Consider the following 14,638-nt stretch of genomic DNA (forward strand, 5'->3'; position numbering starts at 1 on the left):
ATTGATCGATGTGTTGCACTGTTTTAATCAATAAAATCATTTCCTCAGGTACAGGAGCAGGCTCTTAAAAAAATCATAAACTGTCGGCGTTTCTCTCACTCTCTCTTTCTGAATAATGACAGCCTTCTACATGTGATTAAGCCGGGAAACAGGAAATTGGCTAAAACACAAGTCGGGCAAACAATTGGCAAGAACGTCACCAACCACCTCTCCCAAAAACAAAAAACACAAATCTGATTCATGTGTGTGTGTGTGTGTGTGTGTGTGTTAGAATCCATCCATTTGCCTCAAACAGTTCCTCTTCTTAACCCTCAAATCCCCTTGATCTGTTTAAATCCTCAAAGATAAAGTGTGCAGAACCACCCATGGAAACCGCTCCCCTGAAGCAACAGGTGCAATGTATTTTTTCATACCAGTATTGCGTGTCAAAACCCCTTTGAGGATACGGTTACTTCCAGACAGTGAGGGAGCTACAGGAAATCTTCTCACACGCGACGATTCAAAGGTGAAATTTAGAGTCCTTTAGGGGCTGCTCGGTAAAAGCTGCCCCGGGTTTCCCTTCACTTCCTCGATGGCCACAAAGGGAGATCAGCAGGTTGCTCTCAGCTGATGTCGGAAAGGCCACGACTCAATGTATAGCGTACTTATATTATTCTGTAAGACGACAGTTCCTTCCTCTAAGACTGAGGCAAAGGAACTGCTGTCTGGCTTGATTTAGTAAGCAAGGCCTGCCTCAAGGTCAGCAACAACAATAAACAAGGTGCTAAATAAAAGAAGTGTGCATTTATTTATGTGAGGTAGGGCAAGAAAGAAACATTTGTAGTCTGGACCACAGCCTGAAGAACGAGCAACTATTCGGGGTATTTTTCATATTCATCTGAGATCGCCTTGGTTAAAAGTACTTGATACGAGCTGACCAGTACGATGAAGGATCCTCCGCTTTCTTTGTGAAAACACAATCTGGACGGTTACACTGGGGATCACTTTGAAACAACAGAAAGAGACAGACTGACGGCAAGCACAATGAGCAGATTCAGCAAGACTTAACATCTTGCATTTTGTCAGCTTGATGTTCTCATAACACCTCACTCCTTCGGCAAGCCATCTGGTCTATAGGCTCCTTTCTATTACCTCGTTGTCTTATGCTGTCTGGAACATCAAAATCAAAGTTGACTGTGCATGAACAACGTGGCTGAATATGACTGAAAAACTACAGGGTTGTGTGACACCAGAGCTACAGAGAATTATAAAAAACAGAAAAACAGCAGTTTGCAGAAATTGTCTTTTAGTTATTGAAAAGAAAATCTGCAGCTGCAACATAAAGCCGGCCATTTGATTCTAAAATTATAACTAGATCCACGGGGACCTTCTAATACAATTCAGACAAAAATAACTTCAACCAGCGACAGTGAAGGTGTATTTAAATCTTCCTCAGTACTCACAAGCACCTCAAGAGGTGAATTTGAAGGAAAGCCACTGGTGGATACAACAGGCTTTTTTTGTAAGCAAGTGTCACAACAGTAAAAGCACATAAGTAAAATTAATGATAGCTGAATTCAGTTTCACTGCTTCCCTTTCTGCTGCCGCGCTGTGCAGGCTGGCTCGCTGTCACAGGAGCGCTTCGACAGAACAGAGAAGTTGTTCATTTTATCAGCAACAGCTGTGCTTTTTCCAACTTTGACAAGTAAAAATGTCTGCTGTGAAAACACCTGATCATCTCCAACCATCTTCCACTGGGGGGGTTACTCGATTATGTTTACAGAATAAACACACTGCTGAAACAACTGCTTCATCACTTAAAGGCTGAGCGGGGGTGAGCTGACCCACTACTTGCATCCGAGCATCCACAGACAACTAGCATCAAAATAATGAGTAACTGGCATTAAATATGCAAAGATTTAGATGAAGCAGAGTTGTGACACCATAGAGGATGATGGAATAAGAGGAAATAGGGACTCTACATGCTTTAAAAAAAAAAAAATAGATGCAAGTCATATTCTCTTTACAATTTTTTGCAGCTTTGAATAACATACATATGTAGCATGTTTGTGTTTTTGTCACTGTTTAAGAGGTTTGTTATTATAAAAATCATCTTGACATCATCTTTATGATATTAGCAAACAGCTGAGAATGCAGACTGGAAAAAAGCAAAAGGATAAAAGGTTCAGTTAATTTAAGACTGGTGTTTATTTCTATTTAAAAAATGAATCATTAATAAATGTAGGTACATTAGTTGTAATATTTATTCCATGATCACCAATAAAACCAGCAAAATTGAGAGCTTGTTGTAAATAATTTTATATAGGGTTATACTTTTAAAATTGGGTTTATGAAATAGTTGGTACCTTGTTTTCTAGCCTTTCTCTTTACATGAAGTAAGATGATTGACACTCTCACTTTTGTCTATCGTTATTGGGCTCGATGCTTCAAGGTTTCATTTTATAGCCAAGATGAAGATGTGCTAAATTCATTTTCTCTTTCATACTTTCACGCTATTAGTCGATTTAAGTTAAAAAAAATAAAATAAAAAAAACTTATCTTAGCCCAATCTCAGGCGTCATATTTTTTAAATAAAGAACTTGAAGAAAACTGTTAAATTTGTATGTGCAGGTGGTATTTGGCAACATTAAAGCTATCACATGATTAACATGCATACATTTAAGCTGTTTCAAATGACAAAATGTAACATATTTAACTAAAGAGCTACATTTCCCCCTGCTGGCAAAGCCTTCACTCTGCAGTCATCAACAGGAGAGTTACAGCCATATTATGTATGATCCACCTGAGGCAAGTACATTTGAAGCGGGGGGTGGGGTGGAAAGCTCCAAGCTGCTCCAGCATCACCGCAGATCAGGCGTTGAAGCCCCCAAGTAAGTGCTTAGGTCTGAGATGTTAGATTTGATGATCTTTGCTGGAATGGTCTGCATGTTCAACCTCTGATAGGCAGCAAACCTGTGACAGCCTCCAAAGGAGTAGTAGTAATTTCCTCCCTCTCTGCCTTTGATCCAGAGCACATCAATAGGAGGAACAACGCTGATGTCTGCCGTCTCCTGGAAGGAAAGATAAAGTGTCAGTTAAAGCCTACAACAAGGTGTGGAGTGAAATTTCAGCAGGTACGACAAGAAAATGTCTTAAAGTAAAAGGTGTCATACACATATATTCTATTTATTGCCTCTTCTGATAAACCAAAGGACTATAATAATTCTAAAATCTTCCCAATAAAGTGAGGAAGGAACTATTTCTAAGTAAATATACATTGATTTTAGAAGAAAATGCCACGCTTTAACACCAATCCTGTGTAATCTCTCTCTCACACTGAAACAATCTCCTATGTGATTGGTTCAAAATTACAAAAGTCAACACTGGATAAAATACCAGCTTCTTTTGACTTTCTTTTTAATGAGGTGACTGCCACTTTTCTATAGTATGTTTTGCATACAGTGAAAGTGGAAAAAGCAGAGAAGCCATGCAGGTTAATGCAGGAAAAATACCAGCCATGTCTTCAGCTGGACCGGGGGCGCCAACGGTCTTGATTACAAGTACGTCATTTATTGGGAGGAGTTGGGGCAGTGTTTGGGAAGTTAACGAGGCACTTGGAAAACAAAGACGTTTTCCAATGTTTGCAGATGTTTGGGTTTTTTTTTTTTTTTTCTTGTAACGTAACAGTGCCTGGTTTAGAGTACTTGGCACTGTTTTAGTAAAACCTGTCACTAAAGAGGTGTGTAGCTAAACTGAGTAACTCACAGCAGTGCAGTGCGCCAAACAATCCACAAACAAATGTTAACATAAAACAACCGTGTCACCCTTATTGTGTCCATCAGGTTCTGGACTTTCTGCTCGTCCAGCACTGGAGGAAACGGTCTGATGATGACCTGCATCGGGATGTTATGGACCTCCTCCACGGTGTCCGAGTGAATCGACCTGTTGTCGGTGCTTTGGTCACCGCCCGCCGGTCCACGGTCAGTGGGCGCTATCGACATATTTCTGCCGGATAAAAACACCAGCTTCAGCGGAGATTTTGCACCACAGTACAGCCGAAACATTTAGCATACCCACCGAATACAGTACACTCAACTGTTTCTTTACTTCCTGTTGTTAAAAATGGAAGGTTTTGATTGGTTATTCTCTCTGTCAATCACGCAATTGCCATGCCCTCTCGAGGGCAGCGGTCACAGGGTTTCAACCAAAGTAGAAACTTTAGGTGTGCAGATATAAGGCATGCCTGCAAAACTGCTGTGTCCCATTAAAATTCACTCCAGAAATTAATCGTGCAGTTATGTAGAGCTGCAACAACCCCAGAGCCCTTCGGTGGCAGTGGTTTCTATTAATGAGGTCACTGTTTGTATTGTGGACTGTTGCACGATATGGGCCTCTTCCTCCTCCTCTTCTTCCTCCTTACTTGTTCATATTCTATTTTTTGCAGGGATTTCAAAGAACCAGCCAGGTTGCTGTGGCTACATGAAAAAAAAGGATGTCTGGGCTCACACAGGTAAGTAAGCTTCAAAAGATCTGCGGCGGTGGAGCGGAAACAGAACTATTGTTTTCTCCAAGCCACAGCTACAGCAAGCTACAGCATCATCTTCTAATGAGACAATTAAAACTGATTTCTCGGACAGGAGAGGCAGCCCATTATATTGAATTATTAGAAATTCTTTGAAATGCAGTGGCAGCGCCTTTTATGGTGATTAATTGGTCACACGGGGATCAGTTAGAACATGAAAGTGGCCTATATATAGTGTGTAATCATTAACAGAGGTATCAGCATATAATATAGTATTGCAGATTAAAGCTGAACAAAATGGATCCTGTTATGCTGCAGTGGGTGTAATCAGCTTTTTTTTTTTTTGCCTCATTGTCAGGTGATTGTGTAGAAACAGCATCTGTTTATTATTTCACTCAAGAACAGCTTAGCTTTGAAAACTGCCTCACATTTTCTACTTTGTTTCCCAAAGAGCAATTTAGCTGACACCAGAATACTGAAAACCCCACTTAAACTCTAATATAGTGACATGGATCATAATATGCTGACATGGGCTCCACGATTTAGTGTTCCTGCATGAATAACTGCAGTATAGTAAATAAGTACGGTGACACGTCTCTCCCCTCTCATTCACTACTTCATACCATAGTCGAATTGTTGCTTTGCCGTCAATCAAAAGCCATTTGAAAAGAAACCAGCGTCACATGAAGACAAGAGACCGTGTCAGTCAAGCAGTATAGACATGTAAATCATCTCCAGCGCTAAAGTGTGTTCGGAGTCCCACTACACTCTGCGTGACCCTCTGCTGTCACAGCAGGGTGGTATGCGAGTTGTTAACATATCTCAATTACTTAGATTGAGTTAGTCACACAGGTACAGCGGCAGGTCACGGAAGAACAGTTCCCACATAATGATTTGCTGTTAATATTAGATTTCAGTCCCCGTGGGATTGTCACACTTAGAGCAGCTGGAGAAAATTACCTGCCAGCTTTCAGACAAAGAAGTGAGCTATATTTATTTACACAGTATTATTTTTTTTTACAAGTTGACATGCTTTTAAAGTGATAATTATTCTGACGCTTGTTTTCAGTCTTCTTTGTGATAGATGAATGTGTGTGAGATCTTAACACAGTTTAGCAACAGCGGATGTCTGCGTGTTTCCGGCCGAACGTGTGACTGATTTGCTCAGTGATGTTGATTACTCGCCGATGGCTCTCGCTGCCGAAATCTATGAAATTATTTTCTGCACTATCTCCTTCAAGTACATGAGAATGAGATTTCTGTTTAATGATCTTCCTCGCCTTGAAATAAATTTGCACCCCAAATCTCATCTACAGAGAGAGAACAAGTGGTGCTTTATAGAGAGGTTATTTAGATGTGGATTAAACTGCAGTCACACTCAGTGCACCGTTCATTGACCTGATAGCAAAAACAAAAGCACAGAGACATTTTTTTCCAACTGTAAAGCCAAAAGAAATAGTTCATCCAAAAATCAAATTAACATGATTTCCCTCTTGCCTGTAGTGCTGTTTTTCCCAGATTGTTTGGTGTTATTTTCCAGGTTTTGGAGTTTTCCTTCTCCCCTTAAACATATAAGAAGTATACGTCACTCATCTTGTGGCTCTCGAGGTGATAAGAAATACATGTGAGAAACTCTGCATCAATGTCTCTTTATATAAATCATAACCTGGTTCCTCAACAAAAATCCACAAACCATCTAGTGAGCAGTCTCATGTAGGAGCTATTTTCTTTTTCTGTCTACGTCTGCCATCCCAGTGAAGCAAACACTTCAGCTTTTATCCTGTCATGCTCTTTCCAACATGAGATCTTGTCACGAGTAGTTGGACTCTTTCTTCTGCAGAATAATAGGATTGGCAGATCTGGTTTGGTATAGAAAGAGATTTGCACGTAAGTTTGATTAACTAAATCATGATTTCTTCCAATAGACATTGCTGCTGAGTTTTCTTTTCTTTTTTTGGCACCACAAGTTACAATTTGCATTCCCTGGCCATCTAATTAGATACACTTTGCTAGTACTGTGTTGGACCTCATTTTGCCTTCAGAACTGGTTTAATTCTCTGTGGCATAGATTCGACAAGGTGCTGGAAATATTCCTTGGAGATTTTGGTCCATGTTGACATGATAGCATCACACAGTTGCTGCAGATTTGTCATCCATGATGTGAATTTCCTGTTCCAAGAGATGATTAGAGTTTTGTGACATGGTCAGCATCAATATTCAGGTAGGGTGTGGTGTTTAAACAATGCCCTCATACCATTGCACCACCACTGCCACCAACCTGAACCACTGATGAAAGGAAGGATGGAGCCATGCTTTCATGCTGTTTATGCCAAATTCTGACTCGACCATCCAGATGTGGCAGCAGACATCAAGACTCATCAGGCAACATTTTTCCAATCTTCTGTTATCCAAAATTGATGAACCCCTTGTGAATTGTACCCTTGGATTTCTTTTTATATGAGTAGCACCTGGTGTGGTTGATGCTGTGCTTTTAGAGATGCTCTTCTACATACCTCGGTTGTAACCAGTGGTTGAGTTAGTTGAGTTGCTGCTGCTGTCCTATCAGCTGGAAGAAGTCATTCTCCTCTTGGCGTCTGGCATCAATAAAGTGAACACCCAGAGAAGTGCTGCTCACTGGGTATTTTCTCTTTTTCAGACCTTTCTCTGAAAACATTAGAGATGGTTGTGTTGGGGAAAATACCGCACTTAATTCACCTTTCTTTCCCATTCTGATGCTCAGTTTGAATTTCAGCAGGTCATCTTGACCATGTATTCATTTCTAAATGATCTGAGTTGCTGCCATGTGATTGACTGATTAGATATTTACATTACAGGGCAGTTGAACAGGTGTGCTAGAAAAGTGACCATAGAGTGTACCTCTATAACTCGTGCAACTCACATAAAAACAGTTTGTTCTGAGGACCAGAACCGGCCTGTAGATGATCTCATTTCATGAAGTCATTAAAGTAAAACAAAACGACCTCCAAAAGTCAGTAAATATTAATCTGGAGGTGACTGACTACACTGAGTCTTTACTGCTGTTTAACTCAAACCCAACAGAGGGCGCTCCACTTACTTAAGCAAGCTGACATTTAAGCACATGTGAACACATAACAGCTGATGAATAAACATCTGGCCTCTTTAAATCAGACAGACAGTAACGGTCTTGCAAAGTGATCCCTATTAAATTATTCATTGTTTATCTATGCATGTATAGGACGATGTGTGTGTTCAGAAATACTAATAGTAATATTTTCCCAGTGTGATACACTGAACTACAAAGGTATTAAAAATTGAGTGGGCTATACAAGAAATAACAGGACAGAAAATGATTTGAGTTCTTTAATATTGTTGTAAATATATTGTTGTTATTGGAATATATGTTGATGTTTATTTAGAAAATAGATTATGTATTTATTTTAAAGCCATAATTACTGAAAAAACTTAGTTGTTCTTTTAGTTAGCTTTTAGACATTTATCGTCACCTGCACCCAACGCTCATCTTCTGAGTGTAATTCCTTCACAAAAAAACGAGATAAGGCACACAATAAAGAAAGTTAAAGGTGAGCTTTTATGTGGCAAGGCGTCTGTCTGTCCATCCATTGATTCATGGTTCACTAGAACCAGTTCTCCTCCTACAGGATTGGTCAGAATTTATACACCATGATCATTTAATGCATCTCCATCAAAACTGTGCTCAAGATGAAGGTCATATTTGCTATTTTACAGGCACATTTCCATTTTCAGATGAATCACTACTCCTTTTAGAGTGACCTGACAAAAAGGCTGTGATAAAGTAATCAGACATGCCTACTGAATTCATCAAGTTGAACATAATTCAGTACTACCTTCTTATCATGTTTGAACTGATTTGTCCACCTTGTCGTTACTTTACATTAATTGGTATGTTTTAAAAAAGCACAACAAGCAGGAGTAAAAAGCATTTTTCTTTTTGTTTAAACGGCCCCTTTCATAATCAGCAAATTCTGTAAAATATTTTTAATCCTTATCAGTTCTTTTCTTGATTGGTTTCAGCTTTAAAATGCCAGAACAAAAAAAACCATCTGAAGTGTGTGTAAAAGTCCTCACATTTAAGAAGTGAATATTTTGAATTTTGGTATAAAATTTGCTTTGTTATTTTTCTGTAATCAGAATAGTTGCTGATTGATGAACTTATACGCTAATCAACTAATTATTGCAGCTCTGCTAATTATAATGTAATGCAGTGCTGTCCTTGTTACTGCGTACATTGTATATGAAGGAAAAAGGAGCTATTTAAGGAATGCCCTCCTTGACTTTTGCCTGAGTGCTGATGACAAGTTGGATATCTAAGATGCATAAAAATGTGATTTTGACATGACTTCAAAAAGAGAAGCATACGGATGAGGTGGACCCTCTGCCAACAGAGAGATGAGGAAACAGATGGGTTTTACACAAACAGCACAAACATCAAGAACACTGAGTTAAAGAGCTTGGCAGTCTCACTTGATGAAACAGTGAGGAATGGAGGCACTTTTAATGAGCATCTCTCCTGTGATGCAGAATGTGAAAAGACAAACTGTTAGCTCTTAAAGGGGCAGTTACAGTTGGTTGGTCCTGGCTGGTTTTACCAACCTCTTGTTGAGTGACTTTGGTCAGGGTGCATACGTGCTGGTTATGCAGTGGGAGACTGTTTGCATGCGGATTTGAGGAGCTTTTCATTATGAAAACGATGCAGAGCAGATTTTCTCCTTCAGCTGAATCATCCAGTTGAACTGACAGCACTGTCATCAACATCAAAGCCTGTTTTTCTTTTTTTCTTAAATTGTTTACGCTGACAGTTGGTGAACAGCCTACAGATGGCGCCAGATGTATGAAAAGGGTCAGAGCAAGGGCCGGCACCAGATAAAGGAGAGTTGGATTAGCTAATGATAATTACAAAAATGATTAGTTGTTTGCTTTTTCACCAGCCAGTAACTGAGAGACACCTGCAGCAACTGAAATAAAGAGTGATTCTAAATTCAACAGGAGCATCCATTAAGTCTATTTTATGACCGATCTTTGATGAATTAATGAGCCATTTATTCCATGAACTGTGAAAAAAAGAGAGCTCTGCATGTGCCCCAAACACCAAAATATTTATTTATATAAAACTCTTTAGTCTCACATGTCAGAAGCCAGAACCTGGAAATGTTTGGGAGCGAGCACCTGAAAGGACTCACTGATTAACAAAATTGTTGTTTAAGTTCTGCTTGTTTGCCTGCCATGTTAACCACAATAGCCTGTGTATGACTTCCCTGTGCAGAGTAGCAAATCAGAATTTGAACATCAAATTAATAATTTAAAAAAAACTGCAGATAATTTTTTCAGTTTATATTTAAAATATAGGAAAGGAGTGTTTTGGATTTTTTAAATATTCAAATCTTTCATTTCAAAGCTGCTAAAGAATTAAAATAAATATTCAACAACAAAGTATTTTAGTACTTCTGCTTTAAAAATTCTTGCACAGATGCTTAAGTATTAAAATTTTTCCAGGTTAATTTCTATTTGATAGACTTTTTAAAAGTTCAGCTTTTTAGACAAGATCATGCTAGACAGAGCACATACTATACTTTAAAGATTATTGTTATTATTAGATTCCCAATTTACTGATTAATCTAACAAATGTCATAATATATTAAAAAAATGTCATCACAGTTTTGTAATCAAACCTTAATCAAACGCTGCATAATTAAGGCAGATAACATCACATATTAGCAAAATTGGCAAATATATTGACATATTAGTGAAGAAAACACAGCTACTTCATTTTGTGTGCAGTGTTACCCTTTTTCCAGTGTGCGAGGTTTAACAGTTCCTGTTGCACTAGATTTGTGCGGTAGCCTTTTAGTAACCCCTTACTCCTTCAGAAGGCAGAAATATTTTCTCTCAGACAGTCACTCAGAAGATGATGGTGTTCTCAAGTCAATATCTTTGAAGTGTGGGTGTAGCACGCTCAATTTTGCAGGTTGTTTTAAATAATTTACCTGATCTGCTGCCAGCGAGAGGGCAGTGGGAGGTGCTGGCTGTGTGCCGGGTTTTGGAGCGTTGCAGATGAGGGGGTGTGATATAGTATGCAGGGCCACAGTTGCCCTACCTGCCTCCTGATGGCGATCGCTCACAGTGGCTGTTGTTACACACACAGCACACCCATGGGTGATGTAATTGGATTCTGTGGGTCCCCATTTTACAGTCCATTGCCGTGTAATGAAATCAGTTATTTACTTTCATCATAAAATCTGATAAGGGACAACATCTGCCGGGGTAAAGTTTGAGTGAGCGCCGCATGTGAATGTTGATGTGCGGTCTGCAGTGCTGCGAGCTTAATCAGCACTTGGTTGTAAACTTGTCATTTGACTCCACACGTGAAAACCGATATGCCGCTTTATTTTGTTACGTGTTTAACTTTAGGATAACTACCATGGAGGCAGGAGCCAGGATAATCACTGCTTCCCCATGTTGAAGGAAGGAGTGTGCAGCTAAGCGTCTTGTTTCTGAGCCCCTGCTCTGCTCTGCCTGCTGTCTCATTATACTGCTGCTGTGCTGCTGGAGGACACTGAAGGACACAAGCGATTGAATTCAAGTGTTGTATATTCCCTGGAAACCAATCAAGAAAAGCCCCAGAATAATAATCCCTGTCCTCTGTCATGATTCATTTTTATTTTGTTCCATATTTTTCTCTGGCTTTTGAGTCACTCAGAAAGAGTAGTTCCAGCATAAAATCAATGTTCCATTAAAATTTAATGACCAGGAAGGGCTTAATAGTGGTGGAACAGATGCCTCTGCTTTTGATAACGCCGACATCTCAGGAACTCTTATTCAAAGCTATATTGGTGCTGTCAGGTCCTCTGACCATTCCCGTTCCGAGCTGTTGTGAAAAACAAAGGATATTGGCATTTCTGTGCCTCCGAGCGGTGAAATTAAAAGTTAGTAAATTGACAGTAAAGCTCATAAAATCCCTCAAACATTGACAGAGGAGGCTACAGCTGATCGCACATTATAGTCATAATTACGATTACTCACTCTGCTAATGTTGACTAAGGGATACTCCAAACAGATACCAGGCTGGCCATTTTCTAAGTGTGTCGGCAAACATCTGCAGGATACGTGTGTGTGCATGTGTTGATAATAAAAACACAAAACACCCCGTTATCATTTAATAAAATCATATTTGACTGTTTTAAAGGGAAGAAGAGTGGACTTGCAGGTTCCTTGTGCTATTGTTTTTATTAACGTTATCATTGCTATTGTTGTCATCATTATTAATTGTAGCAGAACAAGATAAAATCAAAACACCCCTCAGCAATCATGGCTTAAGTTTCTTCATACTCAGCTGGAACAGAGAAAGACAGACAGAGAGAGAGAAGGAAGATAAATAGAGAGAAAGAGAGGATGAAAGTGGAAAATCTTAATCAGTTTTTTTTTTCTTTGAGGACCATATGGAAGGTTTCAAGCAGCCAACCATATGTTGAAGGCTTTTGTCATGGAAATCATACTTTTTGGCACTTTTTCATTGCGCAGCCAAGCCGGGCACATAAATAGAAGAAAATAAATTAAAAAGAAAAAAAAATACAACTAAAAAGAAAAACAGAGGAGAAAAACAGAGTTTGAAGTTTTTTTTGTTTGTAACTTACAACAGATAGCTTTTTAATCAAGACACTCCCTGATTCACGTGGCCACCCAGACTGCAATTGGTACCTGTATTTGTCTTTTTTTCTTTAAATAAAAAAAGACAGCATGAATAGAAAAAGAGCAATTAAATGTCTACATGCATTGTCATATTATTGCTGTGATATATTTACAAATATATTTACAAAATTATCAAAGAGGAACAATGTTTCCCTACGTCTAAATCAGTAGTTTGGAATCAAATTGTGCCTCCCTCTCTGCAATTAGTATTTTCTCTGAGGACTAGCTGTAATACTCGCAGTTTTAGATAGAAGCCTACAGGTATAATATATTTCCAGTCAATCTTTTTTTAATGATCTCGGTGCCTTCTGCCTTAGTAGAGGTTTTGGAGATGCCTTATATGCCATGGTGAAATGCAAAACATAGAATAAGTTGGAAGCAGTGATCTCTGCATTAGTTCACTAATACAGCGACGTGTGTTCGGCAAGTTAATCAGGAGACAGGTGGTTTGGATGCTCTCATGCAGTGATTCAGCTGTAGCGGTTAGGCGAGCATTGACAGGATGATGGTGAAACGGGGAGGAGAGGACGGACAAACAGAGCAGAAGCCCATCTTTACGCTCTTTTATCCTCAGCATTGTGTTTTTGTTTTATTAAGGGCAAGCTCAGCATTACTGTGATCGTGCCATCCATTTGGAATATGCAAATAGCTGACAGTGCATTTGCCTGCTGGTGCTTGACCTTCCCCTTGGAGGTCGCTCACCGACTCAATTACGCTCCCTATCTGCAGTCTGTCTGCAAACACCTGTTATCCTCCCACACTCCGCCACCCTCCGCCAATCCCACTTCAGCACATCTCATCCTCGCTGCGTCTGTTTAGAGGCAGTTGGGACAGGATGAGGACGGCTGTTGGGGTGGGGAGGGATGCGGGACAAATGATGTGGGAGTTGGAAGTGCATTACAGCGCGTCGTTTTATTGCAACAGTCTTGAAAACTTTCTCCACCAAGGCAGTTCATGTCAAGATCATTTCCATTAGTGCTGGTTAAGATGTACGTGCAGCCAGCCTTATTCTGCCTCAGAGATTTCCTTCAACGGCACGTGACACGTTTGGGATCGGTTGTGACTTTATTTAACTGTATTTAATTGCTTTGTTATGTCAGTGTATTAAATGAGATTTAATGTAAACCTTCTAGCAATTCAGTTACTCAAGCTGCCAGAAGATATTTTTGCACCTGCTTGGTCTGAACAACAGTAATACTTTCAGGTGAATTCGAACAGATTTGGATACTTTCTCACAATTATTATTGCTTTTTCACCTTTGCAGACTTGGTGTAACTTAATTACACCTACATTATTTGACTTGTTTTACATCTACATCCATGTCTATGTCGGCCATTTCTAAAAATTCCTTATCGCCTGAGATTTAAAGACAGAAAGTCCCGGAAAATCTTCAGTAATGAGGAGGAAGAGGAGGGGGAGGTGGACTTTGGAGAAACCGTGAGATAAAGTTGTTTCATTTTATTGCCCTAGGTGGAGCTATGATTGTTATACATGTCAATTGCTATGTCAGGTAAGTTATTGCCACAAAAACAAAAATAATTCTGCAGTCATTCATTTGAAGTCTTCTAGCGCTGCTACTGTACATTGTTCCTCTTTAAAAAACTAAGTCCCATGGACTCTCTACAGTTTTCATGCATATAAACATTTTCTTTGAAAATCAGCAGCATCTTACAAGGTCAATGGATGTTCCTTTTTTTTTTTAAATTATAAACCATAAATAAATACATGATAAATAAGCAAGTCTTCAATAAATACACAAAATCAGGTAAATAAATAAATAGATAAATAGGTAAATAAATAAAGTATTTACATGATAAATAGATGGTATGCATCTAAACCGTGGGCGGAGCTTTTAGCGACATATAAAACAGACAAACAGAAAAATTTGACTGTCACTTTGTAACTGAGGGTGGGTGAGTCCATACCTTCACTCTGAGGTAACACTGGCGGAGGGGGGGAGCACCTCGAACACTGGGTGAAGATTGCTCGTAAAGACTGGAGTTTATGGAAGCCACCACGGTGGAGGAAGAACAACGAGTTTTCATTGCTATAGACGAGTCAACCGCACATGGCACTTATTATAACGACGAGATCATTTGGTCTGGCTCTCAGTGTCTGTACATCAGGGTGAGACTATGAATTTGATCAGGCAGAGTGCGTGATAACCTGTTCAACAGGCCAACGTTTTAAAACCACTGCTCTTGCAGAATTGAATTGGATGACCTATGATCTTAAATAGCTTATTTAACTCAGCTTTTTTTGTGAGTACCCACAGTTACAAAGAAGCATTTGATTAAGAAGGGATAATCAGCACAAAAAAATAAATTTAGAAAAATCAAATAGAAAAATAACATCCACTGAATTGAAACACTGGTGTGGAAAAGGGGTTTGTGTTTTTTACCTTTTAAAATGATCTCCCTTTTTTGCAAA

The 14,638-nt window shown here is 39.3% G+C and overlaps 1 protein-coding gene and 1 long non-coding RNA gene across 4 annotated transcripts in view; one reads left to right on the forward strand and one right to left on the reverse strand.

Annotated features, from left to right (window-relative positions):
- Positions 1-2,163: 2,163 nt before the first annotated feature.
- On the reverse strand, positions 2,164-4,166 carry srxn1 (sulfiredoxin 1 homolog (S. cerevisiae)). Of its 3 annotated transcripts, none has more exons than XM_039604709.1 (3): positions 4,076-4,166; positions 3,804-3,984; positions 2,164-3,050 (listed from the first exon to the last, which is right to left on the reverse strand). In XM_039604709.1, the coding sequence occupies exons 2-3, from the start codon at positions 3,978-3,980 to the stop codon at positions 2,841-2,843; spliced, it is 387 nt and encodes a 128-aa protein (XP_039460643.1). In that variant the 5' UTR covers positions 3,981-3,984; positions 4,076-4,166; the 3' UTR covers positions 2,164-2,840. The 3 variants fall into 3 exon arrangements, with proteins under 3 accessions (XP_039460643.1, XP_039460642.1, XP_031591731.1); XM_039604708.1 differs by having other exon boundaries at positions 4,057-4,104; XM_031735871.2 differs by having other exon boundaries at positions 3,804-4,103.
- A 48-nt stretch (positions 4,167-4,214) lies between these two features.
- The window catches only part of LOC120435328, a 49,246-nt gene continuing 38,822 nt past the window's right edge, over positions 4,215-14,638 (forward strand). Inside the window, exons 1-2 of the long non-coding RNA XR_005609655.1 lie at positions 4,215-4,332; positions 4,424-4,489. This is a non-coding gene — a long non-coding RNA (uncharacterized LOC120435328). The remainder of the gene's footprint in view (positions 4,333-4,423; positions 4,490-14,638) is intronic.

This window comes from Oreochromis aureus, linkage group 20 (assembly GCF_013358895.1).
Source record: "Oreochromis aureus strain Israel breed Guangdong linkage group 20, ZZ_aureus, whole genome shotgun sequence".
NCBI classification, from domain to species: domain Eukaryota; kingdom Metazoa; phylum Chordata; class Actinopteri; order Cichliformes; family Cichlidae; genus Oreochromis; species Oreochromis aureus.